The 23,938-nt window shown below is 41.5% G+C and overlaps 1 protein-coding gene across 1 annotated transcript in view; it reads left to right on the top strand.

The window, feature by feature from the left end:
* Positions 1-23,938, top strand: part of DNAH6 (dynein axonemal heavy chain 6) — a 493,878-nt gene that overhangs the window by 197,158 nt on the left and 272,782 nt on the right. Inside the window, exons 42-44 of the mRNA XM_073637077.1 lie at positions 3,296-3,467; positions 9,092-9,238; positions 21,826-21,899. Coding sequence (XP_073493178.1) covers positions 3,296-3,467; positions 9,092-9,238; positions 21,826-21,899 — 393 coding nt within the window. The remainder of the gene's footprint in view (positions 1-3,295; positions 3,468-9,091; positions 9,239-21,825; positions 21,900-23,938) is intronic.

The raw sequence follows: 23,938 nt of genomic DNA, 5'->3' as shown, positions 1-23,938 counted from the left end.
TTTCTTAAACCAGAAGAGAAAACATTTTATCCTAGGCTGAAATTTAGCAACTCTATAATTGGGAGAAAAGTCAAAAAAGGTCATAGGGAATTGCCAAAACGGAGATGCCTAGTGCACATTGGGTAATTTCACTTCACACAGTTTAGGGCATTTCTATTAGTTAAAACGTATTTTTAGCCTGTCACCTTATGTTTCACTCAGTTACGAATAACTTTAAAGAGAATGTCATCAGAAAATGACTTATAGTTTAAATCAAGTATTTTATATTAAAGAATAGCTAGACCCAGTTTGGTGTCACGAGACCCGCTGATCACTCAAACCAAGGGACAGAATGACTAAGCTTCTGGTTCCTGGATAAAGCAGAGCAGTGTTTAGACCTACAGCATTCCTATTGAGCTCATACATCGCTCTGTTCATGCTCATGGATAGATAAGGACACTTTGTCTTAGGGTATGTGCCCAAGATGAGGAGCCGCTGCGGCCCCGATGCTGCAGAATAGCCGTACTACTTCTGCCCTCATTAGCGGCCGCAATTTTTCTTTTTTCACTTGCGGACTTTCCTTATTGATGTTTGTCTATGGGGAAATTCCACATGCAGACCCGCAAGAGAAATTGACATGCTGCAGATCTGAAAGACACGTCACATGTCAGTTTCCGGGGGTGATCCGCGGGTGCCCAGAGACGCATAGTGGGCATGGGATTTCTACAAATCCCACCAATATGTTAGCCACTGCAGGTTTGACACTGCATAAACACGCAGCGTCAAAACCGCAGCATTTCCTGATCGTGGGCACATACCCTTACTGTCATGAGGAAAGTGTGCCTCCTATTTTAGGCCTAAAGAAAGTTTTTCTTTTTTAAAAAATAACTATATTGTTTTTTTAAAAGGAACACCCAATTTTCTTTTCTATAAAGTTTTCTAATGAATTATCATCTCTCTTTTCTTTCAATTCATTACATATTCAGATTTTTTTAGCACTATTAGCCATGGTAAATGATATGTTTCTATTCCCTTCCCACCCTTTTAAGTGATCAAGATGCCAGGGGTCATATTGCTAAAGATGGGAAGGAAAAAAAACCCTTAAAACTATAATAAACACATGTAACAAAGTATTCCAGGTTTATATTGTCTCAGTTACATACATATCCACTTTCCTCAGCATTCTTAATCCAGAACACCCTTGGGCTAGGACACGTCATAACGTTTCATAGGATCCCTGAAACGTCATAAACTAATATGAACACTCAAAGATTCCAATTTGCTGGGGTTTTTTTGTAATTCATATTTGCACACACTATAGAAATATTGTTTTCTTTATGAAAACATACAAAACGGTGCTCATAGACCACCCATTGATGGCCCATCTAAAATAAGACTCCACCCTGAACCTCCCTATAGCAATCCATAAGCATAAAGCAGGCTTCTACGTTCAGGCTTGGCTATGTTCACTCAGTTTAGCAGGGGCTCCATGGTTTTCACCCTTTAACTTTTATATAGGGATCTGATTTTTGCTGTTGGGGCATAAATGTATCATCTGCAGGATAGCTGCTGACTGGTGGAGCAGGTTGGAGGTAAAACTAAACAAGCGAGCCATAAAATAAGTAACAAATAATTTGATCCAAAAACACATTCATGGACAGCCAGAGTCAGGCAGTCCAAGGTCGAACATGAATGGGCAAACGGGTTATTAGCGGAGAATAATTAAAGGAAAAGTTTGGTCAAAACATTACTTTGACTGTCCTAATAAGCATGCTAGTGTAGTATAGGAGCACAACACAAAATGAATAATGTATTAAAATATATTCAGACTACAGGTAGAAAACATCAATAAATTGTCAGATGTCAAATCTTTATCATCTATCTCCATTGAATATGACATCATTATAAGGGAAAGAGATCCACGTTGTGCTTTGTATTCCACTACCTCCAATTTTTTGATAACTGGGAAAGTGTAAAATTCTTTTGGATACTGAAATAAATGGCAAAATGATCACGTGCATAAAATAAGAATTCATTAAGGAATGAGTATTTATTGGATTAGGGGGATCATCAACTATATAGAACGAATGACTTGTTCGGCTTGATTGGAGGGAAGTCTTCTTTGTTCAGATGGCTCTTTCGACTCTTGTTTACCTGAAACCAGATGGTCAGTCTTGAGTTGCTCATTGTTTGTACTAAAATATTTTATCATTAATAGCCAGACAGATGGAGCCCCGAACATCCTGTTTCTCGATCTGTAACTGCAGATGTCATATCCAGTGCACCGTGGCATTATACATCTAGATGAGACAAAAAAAAAATAGAATCTCTCCAAAAGTTCACCGTTGAGCTAGACCAGATCCTCTTATATCCTGTGTATATTGTCCCTCTTTTCTGAGAAAACCACTCACAATTTTTGGTTATTCTAAGTTAAATGAATGTACACTCCTCAATATTGAAATTGCACACCAAGAAGAAAAAAGTCATTGTATTCTAAAAATCACAGGATTTATAGACATGTAAATGATAATGATGAAGAAATGAAAATACATTTTCCAAAATATCTCAATTTATTTATTATCAAGTATGAGAGTCGCATGCAAAAATTCACTCACTTACACAATTTGGTATGCTATCAATGAGTTTAATAATAGTTATCTGAATGTTCAAGGTTGAGGAGTGTATATACCATATCTGCACTGACGGCCACAGACAGAAGAGGGCCCCTGTGCATGAATATGGGCCCTTTTGCAGTCCAATAGCTTATCATAATGCACAATTCCACCTTCTTTGGAGATGGAAATGGGTCCCCCTTATCTCTTGGGCTCCTGTTCGACTGCACAGGTTGTGCTGATGATATGTTTGCCCCTTTGTATGTGTGTGTGTGTATATACACAGTATATGCTTCTATACTTTTATACCCAATGTATGTCGCATTTTTTCTTTAAAGTTAGCATTGTTCACACTACTTTCAAGCTCTATGTCTGCTTGCTGGGAAAGATCCCTGTGCATGTCCTTTTGGTTTGTGTTGGGCTGGTGTACGTCACTATATCTTTTTTTTTGTTCTACTGTATAGAAAACTGTAGTCGATGTTATGATTTTGTATATCTGCAATACTGTGCTGTGCAGAAAACTTTTTTTTTTCTGAAATAAGAGTCAACGAGCAATGTATGACAATGTATACCAATACAGAGACATGCAGTTGAGCCTTCTGTGTAACCGGAAGCTTCTATATACTTTCTTGTAAAATAACACAATTCTAATTCCTGTTTTGCTTATAAGAAGTAATCACTCTGTGTTTTCCTGCTATAAACAGGCAATTTTAAGTGGCTTTTTGATGGATTTTCCTCCAGCTGTAAAGCAGAGTGCAACTAATATAGTGGATGCAGCAGTGGAAATTTACCATAGAATGAGCATTGATCTTCTCCCAACTCCTGCAAAATCCCATTATGTATTCAACTTACGTGACTTGTCAAAATGTGTTCAAGGTACTGTACAATGATGCTAACACTGAATTATTTTTTTTTGCTAAAAATGCTAAAAAAAACAAAATATATGTTTTAGTTTTAATGAAATCGAATTTGCTGATAATGGGCTCTGCATTGTGTTTTCTTTTCAATTTTTAGTATGTGAACATAACTACAAAACCATAAAGCAAGTTTCCACATTTTTTTCATTATGTTATTTTTATGTCAATTTTGTTCTGATTAATTACTTAATACTTGTATACCTTTATAAGATTCAAAGCACTGTGTTTCTGATACAGAGCTACAGATCACCTGCATAGACGTAGATTTAAATGTTAGCATGCTTAATTATTGGGAAACACCATTCTAAGACCTCATTCATACGTCTGTATTTAAACACTGTAGGGATTCACTCACTCTTGGCAGTGGTTGAGGTAGGCACGGGCTTAATCAAACTGGAAGATTTATTAAAATCCATCAGCCATTCATTAAAATCCACCAGTCTTCCAAAGGAAAACTAAACAAATGCCTTTCTCCGGCATGCAAAGATAGAACATAAACAAAAAGTTCATATATTGCTAGCAGATTTCTACAGACCTAGTCAGGCTTACATCTAATAAATCACTTGGTCAGTTCCTGGTCCCCAGACCAAAGTCTTAGGCCATGGCCCCACTATCAGTATTTGGTCAGTATCTTTTCTCAGAAGTGGGAGCCAAAACCAGGTGAAGAACAATACTGACCAAATACTGATAGTGGGGCCGTGGCCTCAGAGGTGTTACCACCTCTATACTCAGACTCTAGCAGCGTCTGAGCCGCACACACAAGTTATTTCTCCCTTGCACTCACAGACACTTGTGAGCAGCTCAGCTGCTCTTCTAAATCAGCTGCACCTGTCGGATTGGAGGATGGGAATGACTGGTCCCACCCATCTCTACCAGCCCTTCCTGAAACCTGGACCCATGCTGCTCTATTAAACTAACCTTCTTTCCAGGTTTCACATCACCGAGGCCAGGAACCTCGGTGATATATACACTTCATGCAGGACTCGTCCAGCTGCAATCTTACCACACATATGTGAAAAAAATGGCTCCGGTGTCATCCGTGCTTTGCATCAGCGTGTCATCTGTGTGGCTTTTTTTACCATCAGCCTTTTTCACGGATAGATAAATAAGTAAATGACAAATCTTTTCTTATACTTTGTAATGTTAAACACAGAGAGCACATGGATTGTCACGCCAGGTGTGGGAAAGACTTAGTGAAACCCAGAGGGAAGAGGGAAAGGGAGCCCAGACACTAGGGAAAGGGCGAAGTGGAGACCTCCTAGACTGGTCTAGTGTCACCCTGTCTCAACTACCGTCCCTATATTGCCTCTTCAGCAATCGCCGCACGTTTGCCTCGCCCTATCATTCCCTGGCATATGGCTAATGCTAGGGATGGGAGGAGATGAGCACTAGTCGATCTCCACTAAACTCTATAGACAACAAGGGTAGACAAACAGGGGGAGAATGCTTAGCTTTAGACGACTCCAAACAAATGCGAACTCGGCCTCAAGCTCCAGAGAGGACGAAGTACTGCTCTTGTTAAGCCTTCACAAGTAGAAATGAATATAGCTGGCACCTCCCTCTCAGACACCCAGGCCAGGGAGCTAATTATCAGAGGGAGGTAGCCGCTAGGTCCTAGAGACAGCTTCTCATCTAAGAAGATGTCTGTAATGCAAAACGTAGAGATCTCCTGAAACCAACTGCAGGACGACTGTCTGTCACCTCTGATACACCCGTGACACCCATTGACTTGTATTTGCCCTTTTCATCTGTTCTGCCGGAAAAAAAAACCTGACATGTCTACGTGTGTTTTGCATGGATACACAGTCCATGAAAAAAACGGACATGTGCACAGTAGCATAGACTAAAATGGGGATGTGTTGTATCCATGAAAAATACTGATACAACACGTACGTGCAACACAGACGCCTGAATGAGGCCTAATGTAGGTTTCCAGTACTTTTATATTAACAAATTACCATTAGGACATGTCATCAATATCTGACGGAAGGGAGTCCATCACCAGGTTCCCCCACGATCAGGTGTTACCAGGTTCGGCAGTGGCCGGATGTAAACAGTGTTTGCAGCAAAGCACACATGCTCAATCAGACTATTAAGGTCTCTCCATGCAGGTCAGTTTCTATTGAAATACATAGTGGTGGTGGTCTACTCTGTACACTGTTTACATCTGGCTGCCTCTGGAACTGTTAACAGCTGATTTTTAAGGTGGCGGGTGTGCTCACCACCAATTTGATATTGATAATCTATCCTGAGGATAGCTCTTCAATATCATAGGAGCCGAAAACCCATATTAGGCTAGGATCACACAACTCTATTTTCTCTCATCCAAGAGAATCGGGCCAAATATGCTATAGACACTCTAATCAGACTCTGATCTGAGGTTGATCAGAGTGTAATCATAGAGTTATCTGTTTTTCCCAGATGAGGGGAAGATGGGAAAAAAAGTATCCATCTTCTCCATTCTGTCAGTTCCTGAAAATCAGACTGCACTCAAATTTTATTCAAGTGCAGTCCGATTTTTTCCATTGATTCATTAACTTACATGGCCTAGTGCGATCCGGATATCGGATACAAATCTGACATATGCACATATACTTATACAATAACATTGGTCGAGTGTGATCCGAACATACAGTCATCTGCGTGAGCATGTTGTAAATGTAGTCTGATCTGTAGGCACCATGGTATAGAGAAGAAGGAGAAGCTGAAAAGAATGATATTTAGGTTTGTTTGTTTTTGTTTGATTCTGTATAACTTAAATTTTATTCATTGAAATCCCTGGTGTTTGTATGCAGTGGGTGGTCCTACTAGTGATTCACAGCTTTATCTGCATGCACAGACATACAGGGAAGACTGTCAATCACTAGTAGGACCGCCCAGTGGACTCATATACATACAAACATCAGGGAGACTAATAGATAAAATACAAGTCATACTGAAACTTTTCCCAGAAAAATGTAAGATCAGCTCCTCCAGCTTTACAACATCCTGCCTTCAAATCAGATACCATTTTCAACATGGCAGGTTCCTTTTACCATAACATACGATAATCATATGTATAAATATGAGATGTCATGGTAGAAAATTTACTTTAGGTGCCCTAATTGAAATGAAGCAGTGGGCAGTAATGCACCCATTAAATGCATTTCTGACTTGAGTTTGTGGAGTTGCCACAAAAGCATGTGGTATATGTTTATAATGTGGCTCTCTTAGCCACTGTACTAGCTTGCCCATAGTGTGGCTTTCTTAGCCACTGTACTAGCTTGCCCATAGTGTGGCTCTCTTAGCCACTGTACTAGCTTGCCCACAGTGTGGCTCTCTTAGCCAATGTACTAGCTTGCCCATAGTGTGACTCTCTTAGCCACTATACTAAATTGCCCATAGTTTGACTCTCTTAGACACTGTACTAGCTTGCTCATAGTGTGGCTCTCTTATCCACTGTACCAGCTTGCCCATAGTTTGACTCGCTTAGTCACTGTATTAGCTTGCCCATAATGTGACTCTCTTAGCCACTATACTGTCTTGCCCATAGTGTGGCTCTCTTAGCCACTGTACTTGCTTGCCCATAGTGTGACTCTCCTAGCCATTGTACTAGCTTGCTCATAGTGTCACTCGCTTAGCTACTGTACTAGCTTGCTCATAGTGTGTCTCTCTTAGCCCCTGTAGTTGCTTGCCCATAGTGTGACTCTCTTAGCCACTATACTAACTTGCCCATAGTGTGGCTCTCTTAGCCACTATACTAGCTTGCCCATAGTGTGTCTCTCTTAGCTACTATACTAGCTTGCCCATAGTGTTAATCTCTTAGCTACTGTACTAGCTTGCCCATAGTGTGACTCTCTTAGCCACTATACTAAATTGCCCATATTGTGATTCTTTTAGCCACTGTACTAGCTTGCCCATAGTGTGACTCTCTTAGCCACTGTATTAGCTTGCCCATAGTTTGACTCTCTTAGCCACTGTATTAGCTTGCTCATAGTGTGGCTCTCGTAGCCACTGTATTAGCTTGCCCATAGTGTGACTCTCTTAGCCACTATACTAGCTTGCCCATAGTGTGGCTCTCTTAGCCACTGTACTAGCTTGCTCATAGTGTCACTCTCTTAGCCACTGTATTAGCTTGCCCATAGTGTGACTCTCTTAGCCACTATACTAGCTTGCCCATAGTGTGGCTCTCTTAGCCACTGTACTAGCTTGCTCATAATGTCACTCTCTTAGCCACTATACTAGCTTGCCCATAGTGTGACTCTCTTAGCCAATGTACTAGCTTGCCCATAGTGTGATTCTCTTAGCCACTATACTAACTTGCCCATAGTGTGGCTCTCTTAGCTACTATACTAGCTTGCCCATAGTGTGTCTCTCTTAGCTACTATACTAGCTTGCCCATAGTGTTAATCTCTTAACTACTGTACTAGCTTGCCCATAGTGTGATTCTCTTAGCCACTATACTAACTTGCCCATAGTGTGGCTTTCTTAGCCACTATACTAACTTGCCCATAGTGTGATTCTCTTAGCCACTATACTAGCTTGCCCATAGTGTGTCTCTCTTAGCTACTATACTAGCTTGCCCATAGTGTTAATCTCTTAACTACTGTACTAGTTTGCCCATAGTGTGACTCTCTTAGCAACTGTTCTAGCTTGCCCATAGTGTGACTCTCTTAGCCAATATACTAGCTTGCCCATAGTGTGGCTCTCTTAGCCACTGTACTAGCTTGCTTATAGTGTCAGTCTCTTAGCCACTGTACTAGCTTTCCCTTAGCGTGGCTCTCTTAGCCACTGTACTAGCTTGCTCATAGTTTGACTCTCTTAGTCACTGTATTAGCTTGCCCATAGTGTGACTCTTAGCCACTGTACTAGCTTTCTCATAGTTTGACTCTCTTAGTCACTGTATTAGCTTGCCCATAGTGTGACTCTCTTAGCCATTATACTATCTTGCCCATAGTGTGACTCTTAGCCACTATACTAGCTTTCTCATAGTTTGACTCTCTTAGCCACTGTACTAGCTTGCTCATAGTGTCACTCTCTTAGCCACTATACTAGCTTGCCCATAGTGTGGCTCTCTTAGCCACTGTACTAGCTTGCTTGAAGTAGCACATGTAATATACAGACTGTTTTATCATCTTTCATCTGCAATGTATAGAACATGAGTATCTGTAGCAGGACAATATTATTGTCTCCTATTTGCTTGGCTGAATTTTAAAATTCTACAATATGTATACCTAACCATTCCAAGCAATAATGAAATTCATAGCATTCGGTTTACACATACAGAAATCTGAAAATGGGCCATATGTTTGCATCTTTGATAAATAGGAAATAGTTAGTATGCAAGGGTGGTCCACAGCTCCAAGCATAATCTACCATACCATGAACCTTAGCTCTTCCAACAGCTTAATGGAAAAGTTATAAGCATACAGCTGCATGAGATTTACATATGTACTGACTACATTATTGAAAGTGAGCTAAGTATCCGTAACCTGCAGTATCTGAAAGATGTACATTAGAATTATAATTTTGCTATTTATTTAGTCTTATTTTTTTATTGGTGCTTGCATATTGAAGTAATTCATGTAATCTCATATTTCACAGGCATTCTTCAGTGTGATCCTGGATCAGTACGTGATCAACCTCAGATTTTCAGATTGTTTTGCCATGAATGTCAAAGAGTCTTCCATGATCGTCTAATCAACAGTGAAGACAAACAGTATTTCCATACAATGCTCTCGGAGATGGCTAGTGAGTTTTTCATTATACTTTCAGATTTTATTAAATGGTCACTGTTTAAAAAAAGATAGAATAAATCAATAGTTCAAGTGAATATAAGAAACTTTGTAATACATCTTGTCAGAGACATCTGCTTCCTTATCCATTTATGAGCCCAATGTTTTTTTCCTGTCCAACCTCCTGAAATTACCATTCATTGTTAAAAGTATCAGCTGAAATCCATCTTTGTCAAATAAAGACTGTCAGCACCATGAAGTGTGAGGATACACCTCCTATTCTACTCAGTGGAGAGGTGAGGGGAAGAAAGAATGAGGAGCAGAGTGAAAAGTCAAGCAGAGGAGGAAAAGACAAGCAGATTGTGCTGCAGTTAGTGAGAGTGATTTAACTTATCCCAGAGCTGGATTCACAGCAACATAGCTCAGGTTTGCTGTAATATTTCCTCCATGCTGCTATTTATAAATGTGCTAAACTTGGAAGGAAGTAGGAATCCCTCTGTTTCTGTGTTCTGTGTATGGGAGAAATCATAGCAGCTAATCTCCACCCACTAATTCAGAGAGAACTGAAAATTTCAGATATAGACTTTCTAATAGAATGGGGAAACTGGTGAAAATGTAGGTTGCAAGTCAAATGGACAGAAATGGTTTTATTCTTCATGTCTAGTGGATATAAAAGGACTACACACCCCTGTTAAAATGCCAGATTTTGTCATGTAAAAAAAAACGAAACCAAGAAGAATAATTTCAGAACTTTTTACTCGTTTAATGTCGCCCATAATCTGTACAATTCAATTTAAAAATAAACTGAAATCTATTTGGGTGGAAAAAGAAAAATGAAAAACTATAATAATGTATTTTGGTTAATACACTTGCAAAAATGCAAATACATTACGGCAATCTAACATTAGCATCAAGTTTTAATAGAGTCTAAACTAATCTCTTATGTACTATTGCGGCGCCCAGCTGCGCTTGGTACCACAGATCCTAGAGGGGTGCATTAATGGAATCCTCCACAAGAGGCCCCCATAAGCATTCACACATCTCCACCTTACCACCTCAGACCACCAGAGGGAGCCCGTTAGGGATATAAATAGGGAAGGTGGAGCTAGGCAGTTCAGTGGAGTCTAGCAGTTTAGTCTGGAGTGCACAGAGAGTGAAGAGCTGTGTGTGCGGAGAAGCACCCGGGTAGCTGTGAAGGCAAGATAGGCCTCCAGTGGTCCTGAAGCCCAGTCTAGACTCAGGAGCTCAAGCAAGTGAGCTTAAGGTGTGCCGACGCCTGTAAGAGCGGTGAAGAGCGGCAAGCTGCCGTTAGTGTGAGTAGCCTAGTGAGGGCCCGAGTGCGGTGGAAAGTGAGTAGCAGTGGGGGCAGAGGAGCTTACCCACCTCACCCCGAAACATATACCGGACACCGGGTCCGAGCTTACCGGGATCTCTACGACCCAGTAAGGCATAACCGGAATCCCTGGAGAACTACAGGTCCCAGGATCACCAGAGAGCTGATACGTAACAGAGCCAGGAGACACATAGGCCCCGTAAGCAGGAAGCGTGCACTCCAAAAGAAGGCCCTACCACAACGTCAGCCGGTGCAGGACAGAGACAAAGTTAGGCTTAGCTTCAGGCAGGTCAGAAACTTACTACGCAGAGGCAAGAAACAGGAGGCCCTACACCCGCTCATTGGGGAGGATCCGGATATGCACCCTTCACCCTACAGTGCTCCGGGATGTGCCTGAATTACCACCAGTAAAAGGTACTGAAGTGACTATCGTGTCCGTCCCTGTTCTTGCTCTGACCTCGCTGGGTCTCGCCTGGCCTGCATCGCCCCTCTCCATATACTGCCCTGAGGCCTAGCTCCACCTGTGGGGAGCTATACCATCGAGCTGCCTTATCACCGGCCTCAGCGGACTGCCGCAGCGCTGGTGATTCTCACCAGAAACCACAGGTGGCGTCATGAACTTTCATATAATTAACAAACCACTCTTTAAAAAGCTGACCCCAGGGTACGGGCCCAGGAGCCGACCACCGCGACATCCCCAAGGTCAGGCAAAAGGCCCGGGTACCGAGTCGTCCCCATCCCCCTCGGCTAGTCACTATCTCCTGACAGTATACTGACAAACTTTGGAATTAATTCTTGACATCAGTGTGTTAAGACCTAAGCTATCCTATATATACAGTAAGAGGAAAAATAAAAGGTTTTCCATCTAGCAGCAGTCACAGATTTTTTTGCACATTTTCTTTCTAACGGTATGCGCACACCTTTATTTGTTGCAGAGATTTTTGCATCAAAAACGTCTCTCTTGGCAGGAAAAATGCTGCTGTGTTTTTTTCCCAGTCATTAGATTGGGTGAAAAAATGCTGCAAAAATGTTGAAAGAATTGACATGCTGCAGATATGAAACTGCTTCATACCTGCAAGGAACAAATAAGCAGTGTGCATGAGATTTCAAGAATCTCATTCACTTTGATGGTATTAGGAAATCCTTCAGTTTTTGTAACAAAACTACACCGAAAAAATGCGATTAAAAAGTGGCAAATACTTAATGTGTGCACATACTGAATATGGATAATACAATACAAACTGAAAGACAACTATAAACTATTTATTCGCTCCAAAATTGTTCAAATTTTAAATCGCTTGTAATCTCTTTTAATTTGTTTAAAAATGTAAATAAGAGAATTGGGAGCAAGATATTCTCTTCTCCCTGCGTGCAGTGTATGGAGGCAACAGACCACCTAGTCTCCTGAGTGATCAGTTCTGGAGGTCGAGGTGTCTGATGTGTGGGAAAAGGCTTATTTTTTATATTAAGATATAATTATTATTTATCTTCGCTTGATCAATTTATTCATGGTAAGTTTTTTGAGATAAAGATATACCGTGTATGTGTATATATATATATATATATATATTTATATATATATATATATATATATACACTGCTCAAAAAAATAAAGGGAACACTTAAACAACAGAATATAACTCCAAGTAAATCAAACTTCTGTGAAATTAAACTGTCCACTTAGGAAGCAACACTGATTGACAATCAATTTCACATGCTGTTGTGCAAATGGAATAGACAATAGATGGAAATTATTGGCAATTATCAAGACACCCTCAATAAAGGAGTGGTTCTGCAGGTGGGGACCACAGATCACATCTCAGTAACAATGCTTTCTGGCTGATGTTTTGGTCACTTTTGAATGTTGGTTGTGCCTTCACACTTGTGGTAGTAGGAGACGGACTCTACAACCCAAAGAAGTTGCTCAGGTAGTGCAGCTCATCCAGGATGGCACATCAATGTGAGCTGTGGCAAGAAGGTTTGCTGTGTCTGTCAGCGTAGTGTCCAGAGGCTGGAGGCGCTACCAGGAGACAGATTAGTACACCAGGAGACGTGGAGGGGGCCGTAGGAGGGCAAGAACCCAGCAGCAGGACCGCTACCTCTGCCTTTGTGCAAGGAGGAACTGGAGGAGCACTGCCAGAGCCCTGCAAAATGACCTCCAGCAGGCCACAAATGTGCATGTGTCTGCACAAACGGTTAGAAACAGACTCCATGAGGGTGGTATGAGGGCCTGACGTCCACAGATGGGGGTTGTGCTCACAGCCCAACACCGTGCAGGACACTTTGCATTTGCCACAGAACACCAGGATTGGCAAAGTCGCCACTGGCGCCCTGTGCTCTTTACAGATGAAAGCAGGTTCACACTGAGCACTTGTGACAGACGTGACAGAGTCTGGAGATGCCGTGGAGAGTGATCTGCTGCCTTCAACATCCTTCAGCATGACCGGTTTGGCTGTGGGTCAGTAATGGTGTGGGGTGGCATTTCTTTGAAGGGCCGCACAGCCCTCCATGTGCTCGTCAGAGCTAGCCTGACTGAAATTAGGTACCGAGATGAGATCCTCAGACCCCTTGTGAGACCATATGCTGGTGCGGTTGGCCCTGGGTTCCTCCTAATGCAGGACAATTCCAGACCTCATGTGGCTGGAGTGTGTCAGCAGTTCCTGCAAGATGAAGGCATTGAAGCTATGGACTGGCCCACCCGTTCCCCAGCCCTGAATCCGATTGAGCACATCTGGGGCATCATGTCTCGCTCCATCCACCAACGTCACGTTGCACCACAGACTGTCCAGGAGTTGGCGGATGCTTTAGTCCAGGTCTGGGAGGAGATCCCACAGGAGACCATCCGCAACCTCATGAAGAGCATGGCCAGGCGTTGTAGGGAGGTCATACAGGCACGTGGAGGCCACACACAATACTGAGCCTCATTTTGACTTGTTTTAAGGACATTACATCGAAGTTGGATCAGCCTGTAGTGTGTTTTTCCACTTTAATTTTGGGGGTGGCTCCAAATCCAGGCCTCCATTGGTTAATAAATTTGATTTCCATTGATGATTTTTGTGTGATTTTGTTGTCAGCACATTGAACTTTGTACAGAACAAAGTATTCAATGAGAATATTTCATTCATTCAGATCTAGGATGTGTTATTTGAGTGTTCCCTTTATTTTTTGTGCAGTGTATATACATATATATACTTACATATATGTGTGTGTATATATATATATATATATATATATATATATATAAAAATAAATATAAAGGTGGCTAATGGTCGCGTGGTCGATGGGAGGTATGTGTCACAGAGATGGCTGGTCTCTGTGATGTAGCCCGGTGTATTTTCTGTAGTGCACGCACTAAGAGGACTAATTGGTGCACCTGGGACCGGGTTACTAGTAGCTGTGAAGAGTTGGGCAGGTCTAGCTACCCACATACCTCACCTCTGGGTGTGGTTAACAGCCTATATAGTGGAGGCTGTTGTTTGTCACATGGTCTGTGTGTTTGGAGGGAGAAGGCCTCCTGTGTGTGGGTGGCTCCAGACCGAGCCAGAATGCTGGACGTTATGCAGCCTGTGTGCCCACAGGACTGACCTAGCAGAGACCTGCTAAGAACACTTTACTTTGTTTGCCTGAACTAAAGGCTGTTTGTTTTTATTTTTCTTGCTTGTTGGTTTATGAAGCAATAAACCAACATGGACTCTTAAAGGAACATGCTCCCTGTTTTCCTCCCGTCGCACCCAAGTGAGTAAAACCCCTGCAATAAATATATATACACACACACACAGTGGCTTGTGAAAGTATTCATCCCCCCTTGGCTTTTTAGCTATTTTATTACATTACAACCTTTGTTTAAATATTTTTGTAATCTGATTTGTGTGTGATGCTCCAGCACTTAATAGTGTACGTTGGTGAAGTGAAGTGTGAAAAATATAGGCATAGATTAAATTTATGAGATCAAGTAACAAAAAATTGGCATGTGTATATGTATTCACCCCTTTTGTTATGAAGCCCCTAAAAATTTGTGGTGCAAGCAATTACCTTCATAAGTCACATGCTTAGTGAAAGGAAGCCCATATGTGTGCAATCTAAGTGTCACATGGTCTGTCAGTATATACACACTTTTTCCAAAAGGCCACAAAGGCTGCAACATCATTAAGAAAGAGGCACCACTAGCCAAACACCATGAAGACTAAGGAGACCTCCAAACAAGTCAGGGACAAAGTTGTTGAGAAGTACAAGTCAGGGTTTGGTTATAAAAAAAAATATCCCTATCTCTGATACTTCCCCGGAGCACCTTCAAATCCATAGCACCTTCCTCCATACATTTGGGGAGTCTCCCACATGTCTTTTTGCAAACTCAAAACGAGTCTTACAATTTTTGTGTGTAAGTAAAGCCTTTACTTACACACAAAAATTGTAAGATTCGTTTTGAGTTTGCAAATAGACATGTGGGAGACTCCCCAAATGTATGGAGGAAGGTGCTATGGTCAGATGAGACCAAAATAAAACTTTTTGGCCACCAAGGTAAGCGCTATGTCTGACGCCAAACCAACACAGCTCATCAGCTAAGAACACCATTCCCACAGTGAAACATCATGCTGTGGCGATGTTTTTCGGCAGCAGGATGGTGCAAAATACAAGGATATTCTTCAGCAAAACCTGTTTCAGTCTGTCAGTGATTTCAGACTGGGACGGAGGTTCACCTTCCAACAAGACAATTACCCAAAGCATACTACTAAAGCAACACTCGAGTGGTTTAAGGAGAAATGTGTAAATATTTTGGAGTGGCCTAGTCAAAGCCCAGACCTTAATCCAATTGAGAATCTGTGGTCAGACTTGAAAATTGGTGTTCACCATAGGAAACCATCTAATTTGAAGGACCAGGAGCACTTTTGCCTTGAGGAATGGGCAAAAATCCCATTGGTGAGATCTGGAAAGCTCATAAAGACTAAGGGTATGTGCACACGATGCAGAAATGCTCAGGATTTTTTCCTGAGCGTTTCTGCATCTCTCTGGCAGAAAAAAACGCATGCGGATTGTACATGCGGGTTGACAAGCGCTTCCCAAGCGATTTTAGCATCACTTGGAAAGTGCTTGTCAACTTTACACTATATAAATCCATGCAGCCGGCATGGATTTATATAGTGTGTGAATGTCAAAAAATAAAAAATAAATATATACTTTACCCTCTGATGGCCCCCGATGTCCTGCTTCGCTCGGTCCCGGCTGCCGGCAGTGAAGACTTTAGGACCTTCCGACGTCAGCGTCACGTGACCCGTCACATGACTCTGACGTCAGCGAAGGTCCTTCTTCATTCAACCCCGAAGTGCCGGGAATCAAGCAGGAGCGGTGCGCGGGCCGTCAGAAGGTGAGTATGTATATATTTTTTATTTTATTCTTTTTTTTTTTTAATGGTACCTGGGTCTGGATGAGAGTCCTCTCATCCTCACCCGGGTACCATCCGCACATTAGACCGCATGAAAAGCGCATCAACATATACAGTGATGCGGATTCCATGCGGTCTAATGCAAGTCAATGGCGGCAAAAGAGCAGCGTTTCCGCAAAATTAATTGACATGCTGCGGAATTTTGACCGCAGCGTTTACGCTGCGGAAAAATCCGCATCATGGGCACAGCACATGCGGATTTCAATTGGGGAACATTGCTGCCCTTCTACCATGCGTTTTTAATGCGTTTCCGCGGCGTTTACGCAACTGCAAAAACGCCGCAGAAACGCATGAAAAACGCATCGTGTGAACTCAGCCTTATCCAAAGTGACTTGCAGCTCTAATTGCCACAAAAGGAGGCTCTACAAAGTACTGACTTTAGGGGGGCGAATAGTTATGTACACGGGAGTTTTCAGTTATTTTGTCCTATTTATTGTTTGCTTCACAATAAAAAGTTGGAAACCCTAAAAAAAACAGAGAAATTCCAGGTTGTGAGATAGCAAAACACGAAAAAATGCCAAGTGGGTGTATACTTTCGCAAAGCACTGTATGTATATACACTGTGTGCAGAATTATTAGGCAAGTTGTATTTTAGAGGATTATTTTTATTATTGATCAACAACTATGTTCTCAATCAACCCAAAAGACTCATAAATATCCAAGCTTAATATTTTTGGAAGTTGGAGTGTTTTTTTTTTTTAGATTTGGCTATCTTAGGAGGATATCTGTTTGTGCAGGTAACTATTACTGTGCAGAATTATTAGGCAACTTAATAAAAACCAAATATAATCCCATCTCACTTGTTTATTTTCACCAGGTAAACCAATATCAGTGTACAAAATTTCTGACATGCAAAAACAAAAACCCCAAAAATTAGTGATCAATATAGCCACCTTTCTTTATGATGATACTCAACAGCCTTCCATCCATAGATTCTGTCAGTTGCTTGATCTGTTTTCGATCAACATTGCGTGCAGCAGCCACCACAGCCTCCCAGACACTGTTCCGAGAGGTGTACTGTTTTCCCTCCCTGTAGATCTCACATTTTATGATGGACCACAGGTTCGCTAAGACCTTTACTGGCCAGCCACGCTGTGGAGTAGTTGGATGCATGTGATGGAGCATTGTCCTGCATGAAAATCATGTTTTTCTTGAACGATACCGACTTCTTTCTGTACCACTGCTTGAAGAAGTTGTCTTGCAGAAACTGGCAGTAGGTCTGGGAGTTGAGTTTCACTCCATCCTCAACCCGAAAAGGTCCCACAAGTTCATCTTTGATGATACCAGCCCATACCAATACCCCACCTCCACCTTGCTGGCGTCTGAGTCGGAGTGGAGCTCTTTGCCCTTTACTGATCCAGCCTCTGGCCCATCCATCTGGCCCATCAAGAGTCACTCTCATTTCATCAGTCCATAAAACCTTTGAAAAATCAGTCTTAAGATATTTCTTGGCCCATTCTTGATGTTTTATCTTATGTTTCTTGTTCAGAGGTGGTCGTTTTTCAGCCTTCCTTACCTTGGCCATGTCCCTGAGTATCGCACACCTTGTGCTTTTTGATACTCCAGTAATGTTGCAGCTCTGAAATATGGCAAAACTGGTCGCGAATGGCATCTTGGCAGCTTCACGCTTTATTTTCCTCAATTCATGGGCAGTTATTTTGCGCCTTTTTTGGCCAACACGCTTCTTGCGACCCTGTTGGCTATTTGCCATGAAACGCTTGATTGTTCGGTGATCACGCTTCAAAAGTTTGGAAATTTCAAGACTGCTGCATCCCTCTGCAAGACATCTCACAATTTTGCACTTTTCAGAGCCCGTCAAATCTCTCTTCTGATCCATTTTGCCAAAGGAAAGGAAGTTGCCTAATAATTAAGCACACCTTATTTAGGGTGTTGATGTCATTAGTCAACACCCCTCCTCATTACAGAGATGCACATCACCAGATTTACTTAATTGGTAGTTGGCTCTCAAGCCTATGCAGCTTGGGGTAGGACAACATGTATAAAAAGTATCATGTGATCAAAATACTAATTTGCCTAATAATTCTGCACACAGTGTATAGTGGGTGAAATAGAAAATTGGTGACGTCTTCTATAGTTAAGTAAAGGTATTTCTAAAGGTGCGCTTGACATGAAATTCTCACCAGACAACCCATCCAATCTACACAGGCAAATAAATCAAAGCATAGATGTGCATGAATTAAGTTATGTGTAATAATTAGAAAGGATACTGGGACAAAGTATTGAACACGCTTACTGAAATGTAATTAATACTTCGTACAAAAGCCTTTGTTGGTGATGACAGCTTCAAGACTCCTCCTGTATGGAGAAACTAACTGCATTCATTGCTCAGGTGTGATTTTGGAAAATTCTTCCACACACTCTTCAAATCCTGAAGGTTTTGTGGGCTCCTTCTATGAACCCTGAGCTTTAGTTCCTTCCATAAATTTTCTATTGGACTCCGGTCAGGTGATTGGCTGGACCCTTCTAGCGGCTTTATTTTCGTTCTCTCAAACAAATTGAGAGTTTCCTTGGCTGTGTGTTTGGGATCATTATCTTGCTGAAATGTCTCCCCTTCCATTTTCATCATCCTGGTAGATGGCAATGGATTTTTATTAAGAATGTCTAGGTACATTTGTCCATTCATTCTTCCTTCAATATGAAGTTTGCCATTGCTGTTTGCTGAAAAACAGCCCCACACCATGATGTTTCCACCTCCAAAATTCACTGTTGTTTTGGTATTTTTGGGGTGATATTCAATGTCTTTTGAAATCCAAACATGGTGTGTATTATGGCATCTAAAGAGTTCCATTTTGGTCTCATCTGACTAGACTATATTCTCCCAGGGATTTTCCAGGCTTGTCTAAATGATGTTGTGCAAACTTTAAACGCGCTTGAACATGATTTTTGTCCAGCAATGGAGTCTTGCCAGGTGAGTGTGCAAGCAGACCATGGAGATTGAATGCATTACTTAGTTTTCTTTGTACCTGCTGATTTCAGGTCTTTCTGTAGCTCTCAACAGGTGGTCCTTGGCTCTTGGAAAACTCTTCTGATTCTTTTCACTCCTCTGTGTGAAATCTTGCGGGGAATTATGTTCTTTCCACTTCCGGAATATGGCCCAACAATGCTCACTGGAACCTTCAGTAGTATAGAAATTCTTCTGTAACCGATGTCATGAGTATGTTTTGCAACAATAAGATTGCGAAGGTCTTGAGACAGCTCACTGGTTTTACCCATTATGAGATGTTTCTTTTGTGGTACCTTGGTAATGAGACACCTTTTTATAGGCCATCAGTTGAACCAACTGATATTACTTTTCAATAAGTGGCAGGATTGCTTTCTAATTTCTGATAGATTTCAGCTGGTGTCATGAATTTCCATGACTTTTTGCACCTCTCTTTCTTCATGTGTTCAATACTTTTTCCCTGTGCCATTTCTCATTATTACACATAACTTAACTTAATTTATGGACATCTATGATTTGATTTTTTTTGCCTGTATGCATTGGATGGGTTGTTACCGACATCTCTTGAGAATTTCATGTCAATAGCACCTTTAGAAATATATGTACTTAAAAAATTGGTGGTGTTAAATACTTATTTCACCCGCTCTATATATTTGGAGGTATAGCAGACTTGGGGGTGTTAAAGGGGTTGTCGGGTCAAAAGTGATACGTCTGCAGTCACTATGTGTGACTGCAGACCTATGAATTCCCCCAGCGCAGGCACCATGCGCTGCGGGGATTCTCTGGTATGAGACCCGGTAATGGAGGGTATGTATGTGTTATAAATACCCCCAGTGTCACGGGTGTGTCAGAAGTGACAGACAGTCACCCTGCAGTTGGTTGCAGGAGATCTCTTCGTTTGGCATTACAGACAACTATTTAGAAGCTGTATCTCTAGGACCCAGCGGCTACCTTCCTCTGGCTAATTAACACCCTGGCCTGGGTGTATAAATACCTGCTGTGTGTCAGAGGGAGGTGCCGCCGATATTCATTACCCCTTGTAAAGGCTTGAGCAAGAGCAGTACTTCTTCCTCTCTGGTGCTAGAGGACGTTTGCGCATTTGTCTGGAGTCGACTAAAGCTAAGCGATTTTCCCTTGTTTGTACCCCCTTGTCTTTAGTGTTCAGTGGGGTTCGACTAGTGCTCATCCCCTCCCTTCCCTAGCCTGAGCCTAACACCAGGGAAAGACAGGGCAAAGTACGCGTGCAGCGATTGGTGAAGAACCAATATAGGGACGTTACTGGAAACGGAGTGACACTAGATCTGCCTAGGAGGTCTCCACTCCCACCTTTCCCTAGAGTCCGGTCTCCCTTTCCCTCTTCCCTTTGTGTTACACTTAGTCTTTCCCACACCTTGCGTGACACCCGGCCAGTGGGCGCGGCCTTGCTCTCCATACACTTGTATTGAGCGAGGCCGCTCCTTCTAGTCGGACGTGCTCACTGGCCATCCACGTCACTAGACTTGGCGTGGCCTTGCTCCATACAAGTGTACGGAATGAGGTAGCGCTGAATGTATAATTTATACATACCCTACGATCCCGGGTCTTAAACCAGCGAATCCCCGCAGCGCACAGTGGCTGGGTTGGGGGATTCATAAGTCTGCAGTCACACAGAGTTATCACTTTTGACCAGACAACCTCTTTAAAGGAAAAGCTTTTTTTCTCAGCTTAGCCTTTATATTTTACTGAAGAGTATATATTCACATGGCTGAAAATCAATGGCATTTTTCTGCAGCAAGTGCATGGATTTTGGCAAGTTCCATTCAGGTGAATAAAACTGGTGGAAAAATCTGATTAGATGCATAAGGGCCAATACCTGAAAGTGCTTACACCAGAAAACCAGCGTAAAACACTTTAAATAGCACAAAAAGTTTGCAACCTTTGGTGTTTTCACGCCAGTTTCAAGTAGCTCTGCCAGAATGGGCAGAACTGGGGAGGAGCCGAGGTGGGACAGGGCATGGTTACTCCCATCCATAAAATTCATGTAAAGTGGCTGCGTTTCTAACACTTTGGGCCAGGCGCACAGAGGCACACTCCACTGAGAAGATACACCAATTTCATTAAGTGGCATAGGCCTCTTAATGAATTCAGAGCACCCGACTCCAAAATGCCCCTTCAGTAAAACCGGCACGTACAATACCAGTCTTATTGAATCAGGCACATAAGCTTCAATTCACCAGTTTTTTGCCAGATGTTTGGGTATAAAATTTTTGAAATATGCCATGTTTTTTGCACAATTTGTAGTTGACCAAATATTTTTGACTTTTTGAAAATTGAGCAAAGCTTAGGCAGGGTTGACAACTTGACTTTTATTTTTTCTGGACAGGTTCTCAAAAAATAAAGGGCAGACAATATTTTTTATGGACACATTGGAAAACCATAACCGATCATTATGATTATAGGTGATATATGTTAACAGCCGATAATTTTGATTTTTTTTTACTGACAAGGCAAAAAAGTGCCCTATTTTTACGGACTGACCTGGAATTTCTGGATGGTTGGCAACCCTGAGCTTAGCCTGGAGGGTGAAGTGACTAACAATTGTGATTGGAGTAAGTTATTTGCGGTACTGCACAACAGCTAATACGTGCCAAATTTAGTAAGAGTTGCTTACCTCTTAATGAATCTGGCGCATCTTACTCCAGCTCAATCTTCATCAAACCTGGGGTACAATACAGCTCTTTTGATTTATTGGGGCCTTTGTCTTTTAAATAGGTACATTAAATGAATTAAGATGAATAAAAAACCTTAAAACTGAATAAAAAGTCATTTATGAAGTGCGAGAAAACTGACTAAAGGATTGTTAACTTACTATTGTTTCATTTTTTGCAGGTAAACATTTTGGAGTTCAGATTGATCCAGAATACTTTGTTACAAAGCCAATTATTTTTGGTGATTTCATTAAGGTAAAACAGATTGTCTTCATGTCAGCAGTGATCACGTACACTTTGCAGTGAAATGTACAGTAAGAAAACATCCATCCGAGGCTGTTGTGTAGACGCACTACATATGTTTACACAGAGCCCCTGCAGTGACAGCATGACAGGCCTTTGGGTTGCCTGGCTTGCATACAATCACATAAATGTCAGCTATGGCAAGCTATAAATCACATATGTCTAGCGGAAATGCACCACTCAGTTCAGTGTGCCAAATATAACATGAAATTATCTTTCTTTGATGCACTTAAAGGGACGTATTGTCAAACAGAGTATATCGCGTTGAAAGATTTCTAGGCAAAACACATTCATAAATGTGCTACAGCTATCTGTCTATGAATCTACATGGTTATATATTGTATTTTATGTGTGTCCAAATGCTAATATATGTGCAGCCTATGCAAATATTTGGGCATCCATTGTCAAATGACTCATTCTGGTAAAAGTAATGCATCATCAGACAATTACATATAATTTAAAGGGAACCTGTCCCCATAAAAATGCAGTCTAATCTGCAGATATCGTGTTATAGAGCAGGAGGAGCAGAGTAAATTGATATGCATGTTTTATAAAAAAAAAAATCAGTATAACCTGTGATTTAATCATTTAGACCATGGCCCCACTATCAGTATTCTGTCAGTATTGTTTCTCCGGAGTGGGAGCCAAAACCAGGAGTGGGTGATAAATGCAGAATTGGTGACTTGTTTCTATTATACCTTTTCTCTGATTGTTCCTCACCTGGTTTTGGCTCCCACTCCTGAAAAAAAATACTGACCAAATATAGACCAAATACTGATAGTGGGGCTGTGACCTTAATCCTCTGCTCCTTCTATGATTTTTGGGCCAGTGGGTGGTCCTATCAGTGACTGACAGCTATGCAAAGATAGATGTCAGTCACTGATAGGACCGCCCGCTGGACCGAAAATCACAGAAAGTGCGAAGGTTTAAAAGATTAAAAAACAGGTTATACTATTCTTTTCTCAGAAATATTTTCTCATAAAACCATATAGTAATAAACAGATTTTTTATTTAATTTTTTTACTGCTTTTTTTTCTTGTTACATTTTCCTTAAAAATTTAGACATGCTTTAGTTTTTAAAACCAATAGAGCAATGTCAGTAGGCTGACTCTGTTTTCTGTAGCCCGCTCATCAGCTTGACTGTGCAGACTGGAAAAGAATAAATATTGTCATCATAACTTTTCCTGTTTCAGTAGGGATGGCTTTATTTTAAAGCCAAAATCAGTTGGATAATAAAACTATATATACAGATAAGGCTGTGGATGCATCTCCCCTTCACTCCCTGGTCTCTCTCAGGGTATGTGCACATAATAAATGCAGCCTCAGATTTTCTTACAGAAATGGCGCAGTTCCCATGCACAACACTTGTACTGTCCAATGAAGCCAATTTTCTAACTGTAAAATCCAAATTGAAATTTTGGTAATGGTTTATCACTGGTGATGAACGAGAACTAAAATGATCGAGTACTCATTGTTTGAGTCCAGTAAATTGAAATGCTCGAGTGCTCTGTCCGAGTAATGAGCCCATTTCGAGCATTTTTCCAGCAGCTTCCCCCGGCGGTCTGCAGAGGGCCTAAAAATTGCCCAAATCGATGGGAACAGTGCTCAAATTACATGGGAACAGCATGGGGAAGACCCCTTGAAGCATTTCTGACTCCCAGGTCACTTCTGTCAACAACGTTGTCAGAGGTATTACCCCACTTTTATGGACTCATAATAAAACATACAAAAATGAAACCAAAATGAATTTTCCTGGGAAATATGTTAAGGAACATCCTTTCCAGGGTAATGACTTGTATATAAGGTAAAATAAATACACACAGACAAAAATGCGCCTCCTCACCTTTGGCTATGTTCACATGTAGCGTTTTTGATGCGTTTTAGCACTTTTGCATTGGTTTTAACCAAGACAAATGCATTCACCGGGAAATGTCATTTTAACATTTTACAACCTTATCTGGCCATGTGGTGTGTGACACATCATGAAACAC

The sequence above is a fragment of the Phyllobates terribilis genome, unplaced genomic scaffold (genome assembly GCF_046119375.1).
Source record: "Phyllobates terribilis strain yellow unplaced genomic scaffold, ASM4611937v1 Scaffold_1__5_contigs__length_1240528914, whole genome shotgun sequence".
In the NCBI taxonomy this organism is placed as follows: Eukaryota; Metazoa; Chordata; class Amphibia; order Anura; family Dendrobatidae; genus Phyllobates; species Phyllobates terribilis.
This window is presented reverse-complemented; position numbering and strand designations above follow the sequence as displayed.